The sequence below is a fragment of the Rana temporaria genome, chromosome 4 (genome assembly GCF_905171775.1).
Source record: "Rana temporaria chromosome 4, aRanTem1.1, whole genome shotgun sequence".
Classification (NCBI taxonomy): Eukaryota; Metazoa; Chordata; class Amphibia; order Anura; family Ranidae; genus Rana; species Rana temporaria.
This window is the reverse complement of record NC_053492.1, coordinates 205,363,435-205,388,151: the sequence shown is the minus strand read 5'-3', so window position 1 is coordinate 205,388,151 and position 24,717 is coordinate 205,363,435. Positions and strand designations below refer to the sequence as shown.

At 42.1% G+C, this 24,717-nt stretch overlaps 1 protein-coding gene across 5 annotated transcripts in view; it reads right to left on the bottom strand.

Annotated features, from left to right (window-relative positions):
* The window catches only part of VWA5B2 (von Willebrand factor A domain containing 5B2), a 72,436-nt gene that overhangs the window by 28,661 nt on the left and 19,058 nt on the right, over positions 1-24,717 (bottom strand). For 4 of the 5 annotated variants that reach the window (XM_040349762.1, XM_040349765.1, XM_040349764.1 and 1 more), the window contains 8 exons: positions 19,773-20,004; positions 18,311-18,504; positions 18,035-18,166; positions 12,902-13,026; positions 12,631-12,804; positions 10,050-10,160; positions 6,534-6,736; positions 5,225-5,339 (listed from right to left, as the gene is read on the bottom strand). In XM_040349762.1, the coding sequence (XP_040205696.1) occupies positions 5,225-5,339; positions 6,534-6,736; positions 10,050-10,160; positions 12,631-12,804; positions 12,902-13,026; positions 18,035-18,166; positions 18,311-18,504; positions 19,773-20,004 (1,286 nt within the window). The remainder of the gene's footprint in view (positions 1-5,224; positions 5,340-6,533; positions 6,737-10,049; positions 10,161-12,630; positions 12,805-12,901; positions 13,027-18,034; positions 18,167-18,310; positions 18,505-19,772; positions 20,005-24,717) is intronic. The other variant, XM_040349761.1, reaches the window with a different exon arrangement.

Sequence of the window (24,717 nt, the reverse complement as noted above, 5' to 3'; positions counted from 1 at the left end):
TTTTGGTGCATCGCTAGCCCTGTCCAATGTTTATTGTGCCGACTTTTTTATTTTTCCTCGGGGACCCTGCCTTGGCCTCGAAAAAAAATACTTTTTGCTGTCAGCCGTGCGCTCCAACGCTTCTGGTAATCCAGGGCCAAACAAAACAAATGGTCCCCTAACAGGGGAAGACCACACAGGCGCAGCTTAGTACCGGAGTCACCTGACCAAGTTTTGAGCCAGACTCCTGGCTGAAGGCAGAGGTCCTAGCTGCCATCCTAACCGACTCAGCGGAGGAATCAGAAAACAAACTGCCCGAAAGAGGAGTGGGAAGGACTTGAGGATCTCTTGCAGTTCCTGTAGAAAAGGTGCGTTATAACCACAACTCACGTTTGCTACATATTTGGAGATGTATAGAAAATGTATCACCCCTTTTAAACATGGGATCCCCAAGCGTGCTCATGTCGTCAACCCCCAGGTCCATATTCTTGAAAATTACGACTAGGTTCATCAGGAACTACTGATGACTTAGGTGTGCCCTTCCCTGTAGTGTTAGTCCCGCTCCTATTTTTTTGAAGACATTTACTAGCCACAAAAAGGGAGTACTAGATTTAAACACACCTCAGAATAGAGACCCTTTAATAGGGCTCACCAAGCCCCTATGCAACAATCCTGCTAAACACCTTTAGCCTGTCAAGCAACACCTGGTGACTCACGTGACCCGGGTAAGGAGAAATGAACCGCTGCAAATGCCTGGTTCAGAGACTGCTCCGTGTCTCACAGTTGCCATCTGCTTGGCATACATAGCTTAAATAAGCTGGCTGTGAGCCGGTACATTCTGTCCCGGCGTTAGGATAAAAGGAAAAATAAATAAATGTGAAAAAAATAAACAAAAACCAGATACATCTTCTAATACCATATATGCTATAATTACAATAAGCAGTGTTTCTCTAATCCCTCATTCAAACCATTGGGTGATAGTGTGTCGAGTTTAAAAAATCCCAAAATGTTTCTCTTCTACATAGTAGGGAATACCTTTTCATTTTCCGTTAGGGTTCTGTCTGATATATACTCTATTGTCTAAACCTTGAGACATTTAATGTCTTTGTTGTGATGAGACAAACAAAATTTGGAGCACACCATGCTTCACAGACCCTTTCTGGATAAGTTTGATGATCACCTACTCTTTTTTGCAGTGTATGCGTATTCTGGCCCACGCACAATAAATCACAGGGACACCTAAACACGTACACTATGAATTCAGATGAACACTTAATAAATTGTTTAATTGTAAGGATATTGCCACTCCTGTCAGAGAAAGTAGACTTGCCGTGAGAAATGAAATGGCAAGTCAAACAACCTTTTTTTCTCCATTGGAACATACCGGTTCTATGGTCAAAATAGGATTGAATGTCCATAGAACGTGCCTTATTTCTGACAGTCAATTTTCTTGAGGCCATCATATTTCTGAGGGTCCTGGCACTTCTAAAAGTAACTTGGGGGACAGACGGCAAGGTTAGTGCCAAATGTAGTATTTTCCAATGTTTCCGAATAATCCCAGTTATCTTCCTATATTGATCATTTAAACCAGTAACAAATCAAAATTAATTTTGTATCAATCTCTTTACTTTTCTTGTTTGGGAAGGATGACCCAGAAGAGGTGTGCTTATGAAAAGCCTCCTTTAATAAAAAGGTATCAGGGTACACTTTAATTTTTTAAAGTCTGCCCTTCCGTCGCAACCTGTGACATTGTCCCCCAGGAATGTTGTTCAACCAGGAGGAATGGTGGCAACTCGAGAAATGCAGATAGGAGTTACCACTCGTAGGTTTCACATGGTTGCAGGAAATTATACGACTTCCCTCATGGACAAGTTCCAAATACAGAAAGACCAATGCACCAAAAATTCACATCATGTGTGAATTGGAGACCTAACTCATTGTTATTACAATGGGATACAAAAGGCAAGGAACTGTTCCACATCACCTTTCCAAATGAGCAATCATCGATGTACCTAGCCATAGTATACACATGTGCTTGGTCAAGGGGTTGTGGTTCCAAATGTATAGCTCCTCCCAGTAACTCATTGAGATATTCGCATAACAAGGAGCGAAATATGCCCCCCATGGCGGTGCTTTGCAGTTGGAGGTAAAATTGATCAGGAAAAGTAAAATTATTATGTTGTAAACATAAGTGTCTAGTCTGTCCCTACTAAATCATTTTGTGGGTTAGATGGATCTACCGTGAGTACTTTGACAGCATCTTATGACTTTGTATAGTGCTGCTTAATGGTTAATTAGCGAGTAAAACTATGTAGATATTTAAAAAGTCCAACATTTATTTGGGCCTCTAGAAGGGACAAAACTCAGACCTTTGACTAATGTAATTTCTGCAGCAGCAAGGGGATAAGTTATACATTTTGATGGTGCACTCTTGGGCTTCCAATTTGTTTCTTTCCTTTCTTTTTTGTTTTGCCTTGATAAATTCTTCCACATCCTTTTCCTCTAGTAGTTTTTTTTTTTTTTACTTTACTTTTTGAGAATGTAATAAAAAGAATTGACTACATGATCTTCATTTTTGGAAAAGGTCTGGGCTACTTCTATTGGAGATATGTTACCCAATGTCCTAAAAGTGTTTGTCCATATCGTTAGAGACAAAGTCCTGTAAGTCCCGGGTTAGTGGGCTGTATCGATTGGTTAAGGGAACAGTAAAAGGTCAAACCACCTCGCCATGACAATAACCCTGGAGGGGATCGTAAGCGGAGACTCATTAATGGGCTCTAGGCTTAAAATTATTGGTTACTGAAATCTCAGGACTGAGCTGGGGGGGGGGGGAATCTAATCAACAACAATCTCGCTCTGCGCACTCTTTGAGTTGGCATAGTATTAGTATTATTCCATTGGGAGCCACGTTTTATAGTCAACCAGTCCCTCAGTCGGAGGACCATTTTGCCTCTGTATATAGAGATACCCCAGTTGAAGTCCTCTAGCGACGAAACCGGTAGGGTGATAGTTCTATCGCAACTCCACTGCTGACTTATTGGAACACTCCTATACCTATCCAAGGTGGGAGTACTTGCTGCTATTTTTTTCAGTTTGCTGTGGTTTTTATGATTGACTTTTAGTGTGCTGCTTTTTTATTTTAAGTGTGGCTTTGCCAGCCTTTCACTATTTTACTTTGACTTTTGTCATATGTGTGCAATTTGGAATTTTTATAAATAAAAAAAAAAAATTTTACACTATGAGGAGCACCTCTATATTTTTTCCTTTTGCATACTAATCTGGGTGTTTGGAGCAATTCTGACGGGCTGATTCCTGCCGCAACATTTTTTTCTGGACAATCAAGATTATCTGAGGCTACCTTTGGTTCAGACCATTCCAAGTGGAGACTCCCAGATTCAGACGTCAGTCTGTACAAGCTTTGACGACCCTCCCACCGTATGGTGAGGTTGAGGGTCCATCTTTTCTGGTAAGAGTACCCACCCTTTTAATTGATGTCCATGTGTGAAGAGTGTCATTTGGTTTGAAGACTTCTTGCTCCACCCCAACATTTGAAGAACATATGTGTGCTTTTAAAGACTTTTTTCTTCACAAAATTGTATGGTGTCACGTCAATTGACTCATTTAGTCATTTATATACATAAGGTTGATTTTACACTGTCTTTTTTGGATATTATTTTGAGCATATTATCACGATTTTATGGTTTATATATCCAGCCAAGGATTATTGTTTTTTAGAATATTTGAGCGATATCCTTTTTTTCTATTCACCATTCAACAGAGAGTGCTTATGAGGGACTGGATGCATCATATCTCACATATCTGAACAAATTGTTCATGTGTTTGATTTCACCTCACAGGTTTACACATTTTTTCACTAGAGCAGTCGATGCAGATCTTTTGACTGTCATATTCACTATATCAGAATCCTTTTAAGGGGTTTTATTTATTTTTCTCTCACTTTGGGCGCTACATTTTTTTCACACCATTTTCACGAAGTATCCACTTTGTTATGTTGGCAGCCTGACCCACGACATTCAGTCGTTTGCGCAATATTATTTTGTATTTATTGGTTCTGTATATCAGAAACTTAAAATGTTATATTTAATTTATATCTTTAGCTTTTTAATTCTTATGACCATTATTATGACTATGGGGGGAGGGGGGGGGGGGTCTAATCATATTGGGATTTTACTTAGCGGTCTTTTTATGTATGTTCTGAGGGCTTTGAGTATCATTTTGTCGGTTCTGGCATGAAATTATGTTTTCAGCCAGTTCCCCAGTGACCCGGAACTGATTTATCCTCTTCACCCTGCACCAGACCAGTTTGGTTGCCACAAGCAGCATCGGCGAAGCCCCCTTGCCCTCCAGAGCAGACCCACAGCCATTGGCTTTTACACCCTGCCCTACCAGCCCAACGACCGCTGGTACATCTCCAACCATAGGCAAGTAAGCTCCCACAGCCAGGGGTTTTCTCTCGGGAGAGGATCTCACAGAGAGATACATATACACATTGTTAAATGGAAATGGTATGAAGCCCTCCACATTTCAACTGGGCTATTGCCATTTTTGGTTTTGTGGTTCTAATAAATGGTTTTATATTTCATAAAAGCTGGTTGTTTTACACTCCATCGTGCCTATAGTCTATAGCTACAAGTCCTAAGTGTTTTCAAAGAACTTTTACATGTTCATTGATGTTTCTTCCACCCAAGGATTGTTCTCTAGCAGCTATGGACAAGGATCTCCAATAACCCTTGGGGACTAGACACACACATTCCTATTGATGCCCGATTTTTTTTTATGGGGTGACTGAGTGTTAGCTATAAAAAGGTACCACTTATGATTGTGTCTGCATCACATTGTTCCATATCTTTCAATAATGGATACTGTTTCCTGCATATTCCCGACTATTAATGTGTTATTTATATTTGACTTTCACCATGTCACTCTGATTACAAGACTGTGCTTAAACTACCATATATATGCCGTTATATCTCTGCACACTCTGACTAAAAACATACATCTGTAAAAAGGGGAAAAAAAAACAAAAAACAAAACAGGGAAGTAGTAAGATGAGCAAGTAGTGGCAAAAAAGGCAAAATTTTCTTGGCCATGTTTTCATAGCAGATACGAATACCTGCATGCCAGTTAACCTAGTAATCGGTCAATAAAATTTAAAACTTTAGTGTTATTGTCTTTCAGTACCAATTATCCATTTTAAATATGTTCAAGAATCCATTAGACTTACCTTTGGCTGGAGTCTTTCACCCTCACTGACCAGCTCCACTGTTCCCCTTGTTATTCTACAAACTTTCTCAAGAAATCTGTGGCATGTGCTTGCACCAAGTCCAAGACCAAACACCCTGCATGCAAAATATTAGTATATTGCAGTATTGCACTAGAAACACACTATGGGGCAGCATATCAACAGTACAAAAATCTGTAATACTATGATGCCACAATAGGCTATTAAATCTTGCTTTCAGTGCATATCATACCATAGCCATATTATTAATATGAGGCTTTGCCTGGAATCGCACCCCTTAAAATGCTGGTAATGTGGGCTGCCCAACTGCCTTGGTAGTTCCTACAAATGGGAACCAACCTAGACTAAAAAAAAAAAAAAAAAAAAGTCGTTGCTCTTCATTGCAGGAAACAATGAACACTTTTGTCATTGGCAAAGGTTCAAAAGCACATATTTACAAGTATAATCCATTTCCTTGGTCTATATGATGTAGTTTTCCCTCTTAACCACAACTATCCATACAGAAGATATATTAGTTGACATACAATGGATGACAGCCACAATCCTCTATTTTACATCTAAAAAAACTTAAGCAGCCAAGAGCACTTTTTCACCTCCACATAAAATTATACTGTATTCCATCACTGCTGGAAGTTTTCCTTTGGTTTTTTTTCCCCCCAGAATGAGTTTTAGGAAGGGGCACTCCTTCACTTTTGATTACAAAATATGCCTGATAAAAAGGAATTTGATTGAATAAAGAAAACCCAACATCTCTCCATCATCTAGAAGAGCAGTTGAACAAAGAAATAAAAATTGTTTTTGTTGACAATGCATAATGAAGTGCACAGTGCTTTTATTTATCTGTTTGGCCATGACCAAGATTCATTCAGATTCATTTAAAAATGGGAAACTGCATCCTCTGCACCTGTCTTTTTGTAGGCAATATCAAGGAGGTCCACAACTAGTCAGGGGCGGACTGACAACTCATGGGGCCCCCGGGCAATAGAAGATTATGGGGCCCCTCTGGCTTACAGATGGCCACCACGCCAGGAGGCAGTGCAGAGCAGCTAAAATCTTGGGATATTCACATTAAAAGCATGTCAGTTTCGGACATATCAGGGACAGATCTAAAAAAAAAAACATAGATTTTTACATACTGTCCCTGGTTTTACTGAGCCTGGCAACCCTGATGGGGCCCTCGGGCAGTGCCCGAGTGACTCAATGGTCAGTCCGCCCCTGCAACTAGTGCAAATAGGTCTTGAGTAACATACATTTTTTGCAAGAAATGTATAGCCCAATTGAATATTCTCACCGTGTAGTTCTTGTGTGTCTTCTAATCAGCTCAAGAATCCTGCTCATATTATTAAAATCAGTATCCGTGATGATAAATAGTTGTCGGGGATAACCTCGATGCACAGGATTTTCCATAAGCCGACCCAGCACAGAAAACAGGTTACAGGTTGTCCCACACAATTTATTGCTTTGGATGAAATCACAAGCCAGCTCCAAAGCGTCCTATTAAGAACAAAACAAACATTCAGAATCCTAAATGCAGAACAGTAGTGCGTAGACCTAATTATTAAGCTAATTTTTAATTAATGTCAACAAAGGTCTATGCTAAATTCACATTAAAGAATAACTCCACTTTATTGAGAAAAAAAAAAAAAAAACAACAACATTCCCACTCTAGATGATCCATGTACATTCTAATTTTTACAAACTTTGTTAGTCTGAAGAAATCACTGTTTGTCTGTGCCCATGTGCAAAATTGTGCATGGGAGGGATTTCATAATTATCGATCAGCTGCTACACTTGCAAGGCTCCAATAAGGAAAATAGCAGTGTCTGAATTCTTTTAAATAGGACTTCTCTTTGGGAGTATCTCACACAAAAAAAAAAAAAAAGGATCGTTTCATCATACTTACCTGTAAAATCCTTTTTTTTGGGACACAGAGTCAGGCTAATATTCATTACCTGCTGGGTTATACTCCATCATCAGGTGAATGGACACTGGTAGGCCAAGGTCTTTAGACAGGAAGTGATCCCCTATATAACCCCTCCCATACAGGAAGTTACTTCAGTTTTGTAGCAAACACTGAATCCTCAAAAAGAGGGTAGGGACTGTGTCCCATAATGTATTCAAAGAAATTGATTTTACAGGCAAGTACGACAAAAAAAAAAATCTATTTTCTTTTTCATACAACACAGGGACACAGAGTCAAGCCAATAGTCATTACAAGTTGGGACGTCCCAGAGCAATAGCCTTGAGGGAAGGGAGACACCCTGTCAAACAGTAGCCATCAGTTTTTATACGGCAGCCCACGGAACACTGCGGCCGGAAGCCGAATCCTCAGCTGCTCGAACATCCACTGATAACATTTTGTGAAGGTATGCACTGAAGACCAGGTAGCATCCTTACAAATCTGAGCCACAGATACCTAATGGCAAAAAGCCCAGGAGGTTCCTACACCCCTGGTACAGACAACACCAAGTTCATGTCCCAAGGACACATAGGTGACCTAATGGGGGGAAGCAAGCAAGTTGCCCCTGTATAAAAGTTTGGATTAGTGAATGGGAGGCTAAAGGCCTTTGGAAGAATACCGATAGGGCAGAAACTTGACCTCCGATTGTACTCAAAGCCAATTTGATTTATACAGCCGACTGTAAAAAAAAGGAGAATTCTCCTAATCACGTATTTCTGAGGATGCCATTTTTTGGCTTCACACCAAGCAATACAAGTCTTCCAGACCTTACGATAGATCTTCCTAGAGACAGCTTTTCTAGCATTTACTAGGGTTGACACTACTGGTCCCGAGATGCCGCGGTCCTTTAACACCCTGGCTTCAATAGCCATGAAGTCACAGTTAGAGACTCTAAATTGGGGTGACATATTAGGACCCCGAGACAGTAGATCGGGGCGCTGTGGAAGGGTCCATGGCCCGTCCATTGTTAGTCTCACAATCTCCAGGAACCAGGGCCTTCTGGAACTCCCTCTTTCCGAATCCTGCATAACAAAATGTGGAAGGAGAATGATCGGAGGGAAAGCATAAACCAGGGAGTATTGGCGCCATGGAACTATCAGAGCATCTGCTTCGATTGCCAGAGGATTCCTTGTTTGAGACACAAACTGCTGTAGCTTGTTGTTGAACCTGGATGCCAGTAGGTCAACCTCTGGCTATACCCAAAATGTTGGCAAATTTCCTGGAACACCCCTGGGTGTAGGAACCATTCCCCCAGGCAGATCTGCTGACGGCTGAGATAATCTGCCTTCCAGTTCTCTATGCTCGGGATATGGACTGCCGATATAATTGGCACCTGTCCCTCTGCCCAGGCTAGTATGTGGTTCACCTCCTTCAGAGCTGAATGACTCTTGGTACCGCCTTGGTGGCATTGTCAGACTGACCCCCTGATAAGGCAGTCCTGAAGCTCCATCGTCCAGGACCGTAGGGCCAGATATACTGCCTGTAATTCCAGGATGTTGATGGGCAGGATCTGTTCTGTCTGTCACTCCCCAGCCTGAGATACTGGCATCTGTAGTCTGTACTCTCCAAGTTACCGGGTGGAAGGATCTTCCCCTTTGCAGGTTCTGATCCTGTAACCACCTGCGTAGGCTTAAGCATGCCTGAGGAGATAAGAACATTGGATAATCCAGGGCTTTTCCTCTACTGGTCCAAGCCAACAAGATATCTTATTGTAGCAACCTGGAATCTATCTGGGCATAAGACATCACCCCGAAAGAGGATACCATCCTCCCTCGAAGACTTATACAGAGTCGAATGGAGGGTTGTCTGGTACCCCCGTATCTGACGCAACCGAGTCTTCAGGGCACAGATTCTTGCGGGTGGCAAGAATATTCTTGCCTGGACTGCATCTAGGATCAGGCCAAAATACTTTAGACTTTGAGCTGATCTCAAGCTTGACTTTTTCGGTATTTATGATTCAGCCTAAGCTTTCCAAATACCGCACTGTGCATGTTATGCTCTGTTCCAGAGCTTGTAGTGTGTGATATCCAAGCAGGAGGTCATCCAGATGGCCCAAGGGATCCTGGTGCTTGGGTCTTAAAAGACCCAGTACTGGTGCCAGGACCTTTATAAAAATCTCATGAAGGCGGACCAAACAACAGTGATGGGGCAGTGCCGCAGGTGGTAATGCAATCTGGTCTCTGCTCAGCCGCCGCTCAGCTCCTTCTGTGCGGTTCGGCCTCGAGCAGGGCACAGACTGGCACCGATCCACGGTGAGGGGCTTCCTGCTGTACACCATCCATGTACAAAACGCCTCCTTGTTGCATTTTACAGAAAATTACAGAGCTGCAGATTGAAAAAGGAAAAGGTAATTTTAAATAACATGACTTGTGTTGCAATTGCATATGCTAGATTTTTATTTGCCATTTTTTTTCCTTGTGAAAGTGGAGTTACCCTTTAATGTCAGGCTGGAATGAAGCGTTATGTCAAATCAAATGCCCATTGTATTATGGTTGGCAGGCATTTGGAAATCAGATACGATCTTAAAGACTTGATGTTTTACAGCAATCTTCTCCCAGCAAATTCTACAGGGATGCTGGGTACAGGAAGTGGATTGAAATTCTTCTGTACATCCAGTGGCTGCATTTTTCTTTTTGCTCCAAATTTTACAGGAGCAATAGAATTGGCCAAAAGGGCATACTGAAACATTTAGGGCTAAAATAAAAAAAAGGGGGGTGGGCAGAAAAGAGAAGGAACAGAAAAAAAAGTGCAGGTTATGGAAACTGGAAAGTCAGAGCAAGAATTATTTATTTTAAATGTAGCACTCAGTACCCCAAATCCCCTGAACTCATCCCTCCTTTCACTCACATTACTACATTGCCTGCTTGCTGGAAATAGGGCCCTGCTGTCACCTGTGCCACATGCTATGTTCAGCAACACGCGAGCTGGCAAACTCCTCACTGCCAATAGAAGCGATTCCTGCAACAAAAGAATAAGGCGGCATAAAAACAGTGAAGACACTTGGGCACAAAAACAATACTAAGGAGATGATGATGTATGAAAACGTGAAAGCTGGGGGAGCAGCATATAACCAACCAAATCTGCAAAGTTGTTATGGAAGTTTCATCCTAATTTATTAAGACAGTGCCAGGATCAGCAATAATGTAGATCTGGTCAGATGAGACCAAAATGTTAAACTTTTTGGATGCCATAATACACACCATGTTTGGAGGTCAAATGGCACTGCACATCACCCCAAAAACACCATACAAACAGTGAAGTCTGGAGGTGGGATCATCATGGTGTGGGGCTGTTTTTCAGCATACGGGACTGGCAAACTTCATATCATTGAAGGATGAATGGAAAAAACGTACCAAGACATTCCTGATAAAAAATCTGCTGCCATCTACCAGGATGATGAAGATGAAACGAGGGTGGACATTTCAGCAAGACAATGACCCCAAACACAAAGCCAAGGAAACTCAAATCTTTTCAAAAGAAAGAAGATAAATCAGCTAGAACGGCCCAGCCAATCACCTGACTTGAATCCAATAGAAAATTAATGTAAAGAGCTAAAAGTTCAAAATTCAAAGAAGTGGCCCACAGAACCTTCAATATTTGAAGACGGTTTGTGTGGAAGAAAATGCTATAAGCACATCTGAGCATTGCGTGCGACTAGCTTCTCCATACAGGAGCAGTCTTGAAGCAGTCCTTACCAACAAAGGATTTTTTAGGAAGCATTAAAGTGGTTGTAACCTTGCAAAGCTATTCACTGCCAGCCCCTCTCTTTTTGCAGCCATAAACACACCGTGCAAGTGTGTTGAAAATGAAGCCTCTAAATATCTTTTATGAAATATCTTTAGGCCAGTCACGTGACTCCCAGCAGCTCTATTACTCTGATCTATGGGCAAAAGTGGTAGGGGCTGAGATCTCCCTCCGACAGCCTGGGAGGTCACATTAACGCCGAGCTGGCTGCTCAGGCCCTCCCGCTGTAGCCTTTAGATGGGAGAGGAGAGCGGCCAGAAATCACATGACCAGCCTGAATATATAAAAAAAAAAAAAAAAAAAAAAGGTATTTAGAGGCTTTGTTTTTAAACACTTACACAGTGTGTTGTGACTGCATAAAAGAGGGACTAGCAGTGAAACGTTTTAAAGTTTACTTTACTACTAATAGCGGCAGGAGGGCGGAGACAGCACACAAACACACACACACACACACACACAAGCTGACAGGCAGGGAGGGGGGGGGGAGAGGGGAGAACAGTGGGATGACAGAGGCACATAAACTGACCTCGGTAATTAGGGCTCAGCAGCCATGATTACCGTGGTCAGCACACAGGAACAGGCGGGATCAGCCAGTTTTTTTTTTACCAATTTGTTTTGGTTTCTTTGCATGTACAAATTGGGCTGTTATAGACATGTGGTGCTAATTTCTTGTCAATAGCACATTTAGAAATATATTTACCTAGAAAAATGGTGATGTGTTCAATACTTATTTTATCTGCTATATGTGTAGAAATTAGAACACTTTATGGGCAAAAAATAGACCAGAATACACACCATCCCCACCACATATGTTTTAGGCATTTATGGTGAACTTACTGCATAAGAATTCATGCAAAATTACTGCAAAAAAATAATCTGGGATACAAACTGGACAACGTATGGGTAATGCATTTAGTAAAATACAGCAAAGAACTGCTTTAAAGTGTCTGTAAACCCTTCTATATACCCGGTGAAGACTGGTCTCAGGTGATATACAGAGATAAAAACAAATCTTCCTATAGATTATATACTGGTTTGTCTGCAGTCTTTGCTTCTCTGCATCAATTCAATGTCCAGAAATGATAAAGCTCGTCTGAGCCATCAGACAAAAAAAAAAAAAAGAAGGGGGAGGAGAGATTAGATTACACTCTGCAGAGCTCAGTGAGGAGAGCTCTAAGAGCCGATTGGAAAAAAGGGACAACCTCCTGGGAAGGGACCGGACCACCCTTACACAGCACACAAGTACAGAGCTGAGACTGCCAATCAGCTGGATCTCCCTCCCGCCACCTTTTTTTTTTTCTTTTCTGCCTCTGCAAGCTCCTCTAAACTGCTAGTCTGGTCACTGCAGCCGCTTCTTCCCTACACCAAGGTCCTCTGACATCATCAACACTGATGCAGAGACTATAGCACAGCACTGGATGTGAGGATGCCGAGAGACAGCGCATGGGGGAGCTCCAGGACCAGGAACATTTTTACCATCCCTTAGACTAAACTAGTAATTAACCCTTGTAGTGCGAGTGCAGTCTCACTACAACAGAGTATTTTTTACTTTTACCAGTGTTAGGCTTCAACACAGATTTTTAGATTACTGGCCAGAAAAATGCATCCCAAGCTAACAGGGTGTAGAGACTCTTTCAGAAAGCAGATTTAAATCCCAACTTTAATAGCGTAGCTTTGCTCTCACCTGAACATTGCGAGATGGTTCTCCCATCAAATGGACAATGAATATGACTTCACGAGTAACAGTAGGAAGGTCAGAGCTCAAAGTACAGAGGGCAGTAAGGTCAGGACAGAAGTTCAGCATCAGGACTGGATTGAAGTGAAGATCTTTGTGAAACCGCCTTCGTACAAAGTTAACCTATTGGAAAGAAGAAAGCTTTCCTTTATTCATACCAATTATTTAGCACCTTATATGCAATATGGCAACCTCAGGCTGTTAATCAAAATTTACCCACCTGTCTTTCAGGATCACTGGATTTCTTCATGCCTTTGATGAAATCTTTCCTTTCTTTTATGTGCGCCTCATATTGTGAAAAACTCTTGGTGCCACTCTCCAAACAAAGGTGGGGGAGATGGGGTTCTGGAAATTGAATTTAAATTTTTTTTTTCAGCACTTTTGTATACCTGTTTTAAAGCCATTTCATAGTGCATGCATAAGTAACGTGTGTTACACTTATAGGTATTCATGACATCTCAAAGAATCACAGCACTCATTCTGACAGTCCAGTATTGTGCCACGTTTAAAAACTCACAGCTGATAAAGGGAAACTTCTCCCCAAACTGCTGTCATGGAGCGGTGTCTGCAGCATTAGGGACATGCCACCATAAAAATGGGTGGAACATGTAACATGTTGCCAAAAAACAAACAAATGTAGTTGGACTTACTGGGGACTGTATTTTTAAGAGCCTTTAGGGACAGCCTTGGAGAGAGCGTAGCTCCGCCCAGGGAACACATGCAGCCTTTAAAATCCCTCCTCCTCCACCATAGCCTCAGTTATTGTGTGGCCTCCGACATGCTGGAAAACAAAGCAAAGCACAAAAACAAACAACACAACCATGACAGGAACTTGAGACTTCTAAGATAACAGGGAGGGTAGTAAAGGCTGTCCTGAAAGGCTCTTAGAAATACTGTCACTGGTAAGGGTAACCAAGTTTTTCTCAAATCGCCTTTCAGGACAACCTTGGAGAAGATAACCTAGAAACGTACCCTAGGGTGGGACCACTGCCTGCAGCACCTTTCTGCTGAAGGCCTGATTTGCAGAAGACAGCAGGTCCAACCTATCGCGTCGGAGGAACGTAGAGAAGTTGGACCAGGTAGCAGCCTTGCATATCTGTTCAGGCGTGGCACCGGCTCTTTCGGCCCAGGAAACTGCCGATGATCTTGTAGAGTGGGCAGCAGTGCTGCCAACCGTCCATATTTTTACGGACAGTTTGTAAAAAGGGGAACTGTTTTACCCCTTTCTTAAATGTCCGTGGTTTCGGAAATGTGCCAGTAAAAATAGCTGAGATCGGTTCGGCTTGAAACTTCCCAATCGAGATTGGAGGCAGGGGGTGATTGGAGGCAGGGGGTGTTGGTGGCACTGCAGAGGGGGATGGAGGCAGGGGGCCTGGGGGAGATTGGAGGTAGGGGGGAGATTGGAGGCAGGGGGAAATTGTGGCACCGCAAAGGGGGGTCAAGGCAGGGGGTGATGTGACTAAATAATTTGCCCTTATTATATCGAAAATAACAAAAATATTTTTTTACCTTAATATCTACCTTAAATCACATTGCTATTTGCCTTGTGTACATGTTTGTAGCCTAAATACTGAAATTTGCACCTAAAAATGTAATTTAGTAACTTTTGTGAAATGCCAGTGAAAACTTGGCTGCGCCAGTAAATTTCGGGTGTTGTGCCAGTAAATTTCAATCTGGTAGGTTGGTAACACTGCCTGAAAACCCAGGTGGAGACTCTCAGTTAATTTTTATTTTTTAGAAGACTTTTTCCAAAGAAGTGTTAATTTCTAGATTTTTCAGGGCTCTTGCACAGAACAGGCCGGTAGCCCTTAAGTTGTTTTTTTTTCCCCCCTGTTGTCTATTGTTTTGCAAGGGTTCATTAGAGGCTCATTTTGAACCCCTACAGGAGGCATCTATAAATTTTAGTTCTGAAAACAATTTTTTTCAGCGAGCTTCAAGCCTTGGCAGTCACGAAACCCTCTTTAATGATTTTTCCAGATTGGGTAATCCTTCAAATGGACCCGGCATTCATGTCCAATGTTGCCATACCTTTTCATCATTCACAGGAGATGTTACTGCCCAGCTTCTCTTTGGCCCCAGCCAATCTGAGAGGAAGCTTTCCACACACTGAATGTAAAAAACTGTCCGTAAAAATATGGACGGTTGGCAACACTGGTGGCAACACTGTTTTCAGGGTGTTGGCTTCCAGACCCTTCATTCCATCATGGAGAAATTCTAAAACTGAAATGATATTTTTGACCTGGAAAACCCTTAAAGAGTACCAGGAGTTAAAGCACCGAAGGGTTTGTAACAAATTGATTTGTTCAGAATTTTCAAATTCAGTATCAGTCGAGACTTTCTTCACGAGGAAGGTGTGGGAATAGAAACCCAACCTTCCTGATGTTTTGGAACTCGGATAATGACTTCCTGTTGTATCAGATCCTGAAGGTTAGTCATTGTGGAAGCTTTTTTCTTGTCTTTTGGAAGATTGGTGATAAATATCTGCTTGGAGGGGTTTCCGAAAACTCCAAACTGTACCCCTGGGTGATGAAATTTGTCTCTCCATGGCTGTCCTGAAAGGCGATTTGAGATTTCATTGAGGGAAACAAGAAATCCCGAACAGTTTGGTTAAACAGCCACCTACAGAAGACTGGGCCAAAAAAAAAAAAAAAGTTAAGCCAGCGCCAATATAACCCCTCCCTCAACGGTCATGCTTTAGTTTGGAGGGCAAGCAGTAGAAAGGCCAATACAGAGCCCATAACCTATGTCACTCAGTAGGCTTTTATGGCAAGTATAAAAAATATTTGTTTCCTTTATCATCCGTCGAGGGACACAAGAATACTTAAACAGTCACAATGTTCAAAAGAATTCCAACTCACTTAGGCTTAGTAGTACGTGACTATTAAACAAGTCGGGTGTCCACATGCACCTGTATGTTCTGTCTTTGGAAGAAAGAAAGAAAGAAAGAAAGAAAGAAAGAAAGAAAGAAAGAAAGAAAGAAAGAAAGAAAGAAAGAAAGAAAGAAAGAAAGAAAGAAAGAAAGAAAGAAAGAAAGAAAGAAAGAAAGAAAGAAAGAAAGAAAGAAAGAAAGAAAGAAAGAAAGAAAGATCCAACTTAAGGGTGGGCAGTAGCCACTGAAAGATTAAACAGATGTGTAGACCATACTACAAGAGAAAAAAAAAAGTGAGAATATCTGACGGAATAAATGCATGAATAAGGTTTAGATGAAGAAGGGCCAAAACAAAAACGAAGGCACTGTGGATCAACCTGGTGCTCCAGACAAGGACTGATAATCACGGTTAGGGGGAAACTGCTACCGGAAAGAGTAATAGGCCTCAAAACAGCACACGGGACAATAAGCTACCAAAGTATATATATATATATATATATATATATATATATATATATATATATATATATATATATATATATATATATATATATATTCTAGATAGAGAACATTAAAATGATTCAAGTATATACTTTATCGTAGTGCTGTGCAGCAATGCATCACAAAGTGCTGCTGCATGAAGCATTGAAAATGTAATTTAAGAAAAAAAAATTTTTTTTACAACCCGCTGGTGTGAATGGGACTTGGTGTGTTGCAGCACCATCACACAAAATGTGCATTACCACAATGTGTGTGCCATTTTTGTGTGTGAAGAGGGGGGTGGGGGGTGTAGGCATATATGCTGCAGCAGGATGGGTGGGCCTCAATACCCAGCTGCTACACAAATGCATCTATAGGGAACTGATCTCCTTTGCTGAAAGCACACTCCATGCGTGCTCCCAGCACAGTGACCGAACTAACAGACAGCTCGATTGCGGTCAGGAGCTTCCAATCATGTGACCACTGTGATTGTCACTCACAGTCACATGACCAGGATTCCCCTTTTTTTGCCACTGTGGGGTTGATTTACTAAAACTGGAGAGTGAAATATCTGGAGCAGCTGTGCATGGTAACCAATCAGCTTCTAACTTCAGCTTGTTCGATTAAGCTTTGACAGAAAAAAAAAAAAAAACCTGGAAGCCGATTGGCTTCTACAGAGCTACACCAGATGTTGCACTGTCTAGTTTTAGTAAATGAAGCCCTGTATGCCTTACGATGCAGAATAGTAAAGGTTAGCGTATGTAAGCCTCTTTTAAAAAATTTGGACAGACATAGCATGTGCAGAGAAAAGACCAACCGGTCTAAAACAGGAAGCTTAAGCTTATGGCTTCAGGGGTAAAGGAGGTCCAAGATAAGATGTTACACAATTAGAGAACTAATCTGGTACACGGTCATGCAAGAGCCCTCACAACATGAAATCAAAAAATGGAGAGGAGAAAAACAGATTGCAATGCATAGGGACTACTTGTAAAGGTGGAGCAAGAGCTGCATAAGCCGATGCCTCCTCTGTAGTGCCGGCTCCTGTCCCATGTGGACCGATACCAACTGCACTCCACCTCTTATCCCAGGTAGCGGTCTCCAGAGTGGTGCCAGCAGCAGGAAAGAAGAGATCTTCAGGTCAGTGTGAAGCAATACACTGGGCACATAATTGTATAAGGCTGCACCAACGTCCTGTGGTTTACCTGTACCGTGGTGCAGTGCACCTGCAGATTTTCTGTGGGTTAACCATAGACTATTATATCCTGCAGGTTTGGTTTACATTTTCCTTAACCAGAAGCGACCAAATGCTCATTGCTCCCAGTCTCTTAGAGTTGATCAAAGACGTTCGGCTCCCCGATCACCTCCATGGCAATGGGCTGAAACCGCTGCATGGGATCCCTGGTGAGACGGGTAAGCCTGGGAAACAGAAAAGCCACACCAGATAGCAGAAGGAGGGGCAACTAATCCAGCTGCATCTAAAAAGCTATCCCCCAGCTAATCAGACACTCAAATTGCTTTTAGCAGAAGGCGAAAAAAATATAAAAATGAATGAATACATTGCCAGCTGTAAACTTTAACAGCTGCAGCCATGGCCCGGTATACCCAGTTGAACTCAAATCACATCAACTTGGGTACATTCAGCCTGCCCTTACAGCAGCGGTCATCAACCCTGTCCTCAGGGCCCACTAACAGGCCAGGTTTTATGTATTTCCTTGGGGAGATGCAGACTAGAATACTGCAATCACTGAGGAGCAAATGATATCAGCTGTGATGCATTTCAGTTATCTTGCAAACCTGGGCTGTTAGTGGGCCCTGAGGACGGGGTTGATGACCACTGCCTTAAAGGTTTTAAATCTCAGCTGGTTCCTGCTAAACCGGCCGAGATTTCAACAGTCGATGGCCGGCCATAGGTGAATCCAATTTAGAGCCGCGATCAAACATACTTATGAAGCTCTGTGTGCTTGCCAATGTCGAAATCATGATTTTTTCCCCCCTGTTACTTACCACTAGGGTGCAAGATAACTTCCAAAGCACGGTCACATTTATACTCTTCTGCCAAGCTAATCCAAATGGAGGAAGCGGAGAGAGCAAAAGGGCTTGCATCAGCACGAAGAGCATGGGATGGACTCTCTATACCTGTACAAAGAAAGAAGCAACATTACATTTTCTCCAAAATAGAGGGCCATATACCTGTATATGTAGCTGATCATTAAAATGTGTCAACTGAAACTTGGGTTAATTCTCCTTTTATTTATAACATTTTACAAGTAAAATAGTCACCTGCTAGAAGACAAGGTCCCTGAACTTGTAAGTGGAAGGTAAACTGATAGCGCTGTGGGTTAGTAGCCAGGCTGGAGAGAGCAGTAGACAGAGATCGGGGATGTGCAGAGTGCAGTAACTGGGAAGGAGAATCTGAAATCAGCAGCCAAGAATTTACCGTTGCTCCACTCACACCACCAAAACAACTGGCCGGACTGTAAGACAAAGAACACAGAAATGTCTTCAAAGTGCATACATCCCTATAGTCACACATACAGTAGATGTAATTAGGTCACAATACACACCTAACTTATTAAACAAATAGAGTGCTCTGCAGAATGCGTGCATCAGTAAATGAAAACAAGCACTTTTAATCGAGAATGGTCAATCTGGTTTCTAAAGTACTGATAATTTGCCCAAGTTGTCTATAGCTTTTGGCCCCTTTCACACGAGTAATGGTCCGCCTGTCAGCTTTTCCAGGCAGACCTGATCAGAAGGTCCATGCATCCTTATGGACAGGTGGGTGTAAACTGGGTGCTACCCCAGGCCGCCCATAGAGACTGTCTGTGTCTGCTCTGCAGAAATGAATCTTCCCGCTCTACTCTCCGATCAGCAGGGGATCTGCGAGCTGACCCCCTGCCGATTGGAACGGAAACCACCCCATGTGAAAGGGGCCTTAGTGTTAATAGAACTGATAAAAATATAAGAGGTACAATGAAGATTGGTACACAACAGTTACAATTTTAAAAAGCGGAATATATAACCAATATGTTGTTTACATTGCCTAAGGCCCCTTTCAAACCTGCGGACCGTATGTCCGCTTTTTCATCCATCCGTTTACGGATGAAAAAGGGACATACATTGATCCCTAAAAAATAGCGGGTGTCAGCGGAAGAACATCCGCTGACCCCGATCTCATCAGTGTCCGTAATCCTCTGATTCTGCAGACGGAGGAAAGTCCTATTTTTGGTCCGTGTTCATCCCATCCCCCATAGAGGAGAGCGGAGTTCTGACAGGGCGGTCCCTGCACAGAGTGCGGGGACCGCCCTGTCATCTGTCGGCTCAGCGGGGATCAACGGAGCAATCCACGCTAAGCAAGCGGATACACATGTACGAATCCTCACGGAATCCGTACATGTGAAAGGGGCCTAAGCCTTACAAAACTTTTTATTTTTTTCTAATTTTGTACATCAGACTACTTCCACGTGTGCAACCCAAGACTAAATGTCCTACATGATAAATAAGCTCTTTATATTTCTGCTGCAGCACAAAGATATTTCAAAGACCAATCAGGCCGTTTAGTGCTTGGTTTTCATTTTGAGCACTACAGCTAAACAAAGGTAATGACTACATGGTGGTGGTAGTGATAGAAGGAAAGACGGTACAGAAAGAGTGAAGAGACTCCAAATACAGGAAGGGAGGAATAGGACAGCTTTTGTATTAGAGGACACCAGAAAGCCCAGTACACAGAACACACAATCACCATAAGCACAACCTGTCATCACAAAGACCATCCCCATGCTCGCTAGGATCCCCTGGACCCAGGGCCAAGGGTGTAAGGGTGGAGTTGAGGGTCACGCGCACAGTTCCTCCTGGAAGAGTCTGCAGCTCTCTGCAACTTTGCAGAGTCACACTCACAACTGAAGAGGGATGTACAGCTCCCACACTGAGCACAAACACATTGTGGGCCGTGTCTGCATCCAACACCAGGTGACCTAAAAACATGAAAAAGAGACAAATGAGAAGTGAAGAGATTGAGAGCTCTACAAATAAGGGAGAACATTCTAAAAACAACCTGGTAAAAGATAAAAAAAAAAAAATATGCTATGTTATAGGAAATAATTAAAAATGTTATTTGTACTCAAGCAGTATCATGAACAATGCATTTTTGTCTTAGCCCATCTGCAGTGCAAAATCATAGGCATGGCCGCCTGACTGCTACTCTTAGGAGATTTGAAATGAGTTTGGCGATGTCGCTACTTGCTGCTGCTCACTGTTCTCCTTGCTGGAGGCTCTGATATGAGGAAGCAAAATCCTGACTCTTCCAAGATAGTCGCTTACACAAAGTGCAGAGCAACTTGTCCTCCGCTTGCCTTTTTTGGGCACAGCCTACAGAATTTAGTTCCTCTGTAAAAGCAAAGTCTCCCTTTTTGAACATGTTAAACCTGTATTTAAAAGAATGTGTAACATGAGCCAATCCCCCCATTCAATCTGTGAATGATTGAACTATAAGTCCCATCTGCAGATGGTTTGTAGTTCTCAATGGACTGCGAGGGCATTGGCGAGTGCTCCCATAGTTCATTGACACCTCCTACAGCTTCAAACAGGACGCCTGTACACAGTTACAGGCAGAAAGCTGGAGGCAGTGTCTACTGACGCCTGACATTGCACCCGCAATCTGCTAATCATGGATGATATATAGCTAGATTCAGGTAGAGTTAGGTCGGCGTATCAGTAGATACGCCGACCTAACTCGGAATCTACGCCCACCTAAGTTTAAGTGTATTCTCAAACAGAGATACACTTAAACCTATCTAAGATAGGACGGCTTGCGCCGTCCTATCTTAGGGTGCAATATTTAGGCTAGGTGGTGCTTCCATTGCGGTCGGCGTAGAATATGTAAATCACTAGATACGCCTATTCACGAACGTACGCCCGGCCGACGCAGTACAGATACGCCGTTTACGTAACGCTTTATCAGGCCTAAAGTTATTCCATCTAATAGATGGAATAGTAATGTTAAAGTATGGCTGCCGTTCCCGCTTCGAAAATTTTACGTCGTTTGCGCAAGTCGTCCGTGAATAGGGATTTACGTCAACGTCGAAATCAATAGGCCCGTGCCGTGGACTTAGCCGCAATGCACACTGGGAAATGTAGGCGCCCAGCGCATGCGCAGTTCAAAAAAAGTCAATCACGTCGGGTCAAGCCTCATTATCATAAAACACGCCCCCACAGACTTACCCTTACGCCCGCCCGCTTTAGGCTACGCCGCCGTAACTTAGCAGGCAAGTACTTTGAGAATCAAGTACTTGCCTCGCTAACTTACGGCGGCGTAGCCTAAACACGCTAAGCTACCCTGCCGCAAAGTTAGGACACCCTACATGAATCTAGCCAACGCTCTCTACAGGCTGCTGAAAAAAATAAATAAAAAAATTTTTTTTTTTTTTTTTTTTAGCTGAAAAAAATGTGCAATTCTTTAAAAAGGTGAATTATAAAGCACATTCTAGATAAAACATTTACAAAAAATAAAAATAAGAAAATAAAAATTGGAGCCTGGCTATAAACTGCTGACTTTAGGGCCAGCAGTGTTCCCAAACACTTGTGTACTGGTGTATATACTATTTATTTTGAAAAAGGATAGCTCATGGCACAACTATACTCATTAGGTAATACAATTCTAGCTACATATTCAACATAGCCGGCATTGGACTTTTTATGAAAAAAGTGGAGAAAAGAAAATGAGCGCAAAATGGAAATGTGTGCCTACAGCATTCACTCATGCTTCACCTTATATTCAATAAAAAAAAAAAAATGTTGGCTGGTCACAACTAAATTTTTCTTTTCTACAGTCTTCATGAAATTAGTCCATTATGGTGATGGAAGCAATCTAAACCCTTTTCCATAAATATACAAGTTGTTGTATCTTTCAAATTAAAGCAGTTCTTCAATAAATTAAAAAAGGCAGCAGCTACAAATACTGTAGCTGCTGACATTTAATAATTAGACACTTACCCGTACAGGGATCCAGTGCTGTCCTCAACTTGAGCCAGCTCTCCGGCCGTCTTTGGGTCCAGGCACCAGTATATTTACTTTGGGAAGCAGGCCATGACTGCTGCTGGCTTCATAGACGGCCTCCCACTGACCAATGCACTGCGCCTTGTGAATGGTCCCACAGCTTTCTGGGACCTGCGACAGAAGGCTGCAGGGGAATACGACCAGAAGTGGGAGCAGGTACCTGTCAAATCCAGGTACCCACTCCACCAGTCAAAAAAAAAAAAAAAAACACTACAACTTAAAAGAAGGGGGGGGGGGGGAAGACAAGAGAACCTCCCCCCTTGGGTGCAGTTCCACTTTAAGGAAGCACCTGCTTTCCGGCTTCAACTCAATGGTCTGTAAAACACTAATCTGTATGCTGTATGATGCACAGCTCAGATATATGGGATGTCCATTGGCAGCTCTGCACTTTAGAAGTTGTGTTAAATTGCACCTACAGCACGTGGATAGTCCTACTGTTTTTTGTGGTACAATTTCACCCTACATTGTATGTTACATTAAAAAAAATCCTGCTTGCTCCAATTTACCTGCAGTCTTCATAAAGTGCATCGCTAATATGAATAAATGGTAGCGCATACGCAGAGAAGGTAGTTTCCACTAGAAAATACTGTATTTATTGGCGTATAACACTCACTTTTTTAACCTGAAAATAAATGGTAAACTGTGCCTGCGTGTTATACGCAGGAGGCTATGGAATTTTTTTTTTTCATGTAACTGCCCTTTTAAAGTTAGGGTGCATGTTATATGCCGATAAATACGGTACATGTTAAGATGCATAAAAAAAATAAAAATAAATTAACTACAGATGCATAACTACATGCACTGCATTAGAAAAACACATGCATTCTTCAAGTGTATGTAAACCCCAATAATTAACTTTATTTGCTCCAATAAAAGCCTTATGTTTTACCAGATTTATAAGGGCAAAGAAATTCCTTTTGAGAAATCTTGATTACTTTCCGTGCCCTCTGCTAGCTTATCGTTGGCATTTTTTCCAGATTTTTCTGAACTCCCCCCCCCCCCCCCACTTTGTTTTTATTGAAAAAAAAAGCAAAAAGGATATTACACATACATAGTATGGCAAAGTGCATTTAGAAATGCTTATACAAAGTCTCAAAATGGAGGAGATTAGGATAAGCATCAACAAGATACTGCATTAAGAAAGCTCTTGGATGTGTTCCAAGGAACACCTTGTTCAAACGTTCACCACCATGGAAGGAATTTTTTTCTCATTTATATAAATAGTTTTTTCACCAACAGAGGAACATACAATAATACTTTCCAGTAAGAAAGTGTACAGAAAAAAAAAAGTGAATAAAAATAGATATAAAACATTCAAAAAAGTGCTTAAGAGCAAAAGTGTCTGTCAATACACAGCTACATCAAGCCAAAGCAATGCACTTAGAAAATTCTGATCTAATCCTTGGAAGGACTTTTTTTAAACATTTAATAGTTAAGAGCACCAAATACAGCCAACACATTTCGAGAAGAAAAAGTCTTCCCCCTTCTTCTGGGCTTGATGAGTCGATGTTAATAAAATCGTGACAGAATGCACTAGGCTTGTGGACTGCATTTGATGCGATTAACTGTAAAATTTTTCAAAAAGTCCTTCAGTTGAAAAGAACTTGGCACCACGCACTCCTTAGTACACACCCAAGAATTTACTGTCGGGCAAATGCTTCCTTGGTCGCCATTGGAGAGGTAGCAGCCTAGGACCAGAAAATAGGTCCCCTATACTATATTTCAAACCATGGATCTACTTCTTTCAAGAAAAAAAAAAAAAACAAAGTTACTTACTGGTAACGTTCTTTCCCGTAGTCTTTCAGGACAGCCACCTGAGAGACCTTGGCTCCTCCCCTCTGTTGGAAACACCGCGCCAGCCCATAAATTTCCTCCTCCCCTGCTGGTCCTCAGTTCTTTTAGAGCACCTCCAGTTGCTGGGGAGACACAAGAAAACATGATACACATCGTTAACCATATCACAATTCCTGTAAGGAAATCTTATACATACCTTTGGGTGGGTTACCCGGCTGTCCTGAAAGACTACGGGAAAGAACGTTACCAGTAAGTAACTTCGTTTTTCCCCTAATCGTCTTTCAGGACAGCCACCTGAGAGGATAACCGAGCACTTACCCTAGGGCGGGACCACAGCTTGTAAGACCTTACGTCCAAAGGTGTGATCCTTAGCTGACCAAAGATCCACCCTATAGTGTCTTACAAAGGTGGCAAAACTGGACCATGTCGCCGCTTTACAGATCTGCTCCGGCGTTGCTCCAGCTCTCTCTGCCTGTGAGGCTGCCATAGACCTTGTGGAGTGCGCTTTGATACCCTCTGGGATCGGTATGCCTCCTAAACTGTAAGCTTGTTCAATGGCTTCTTTTAACCATCTAGCTATAGTGCGCCTGGTAGCTCTATGTCCTTTTCTAGCTCCAGAATGCAAAATAAATAAAGAGTCCGTTTTCCTTAAAGTTTTAGTCACTTCTAAATAATGCAAGACGCATCTCCTGACGTCTAAGCTATGGAATTTCACTTCCTGTTCTCTAGAAGGGTTCGGACAAAATGAAGGCAATATAATTTCTTGTTCTCTATGGAACCTTGAGATTACTTTAGGTAGGAATCCCGGATCCAATTTCAAAATTATACGATCTGCGAAG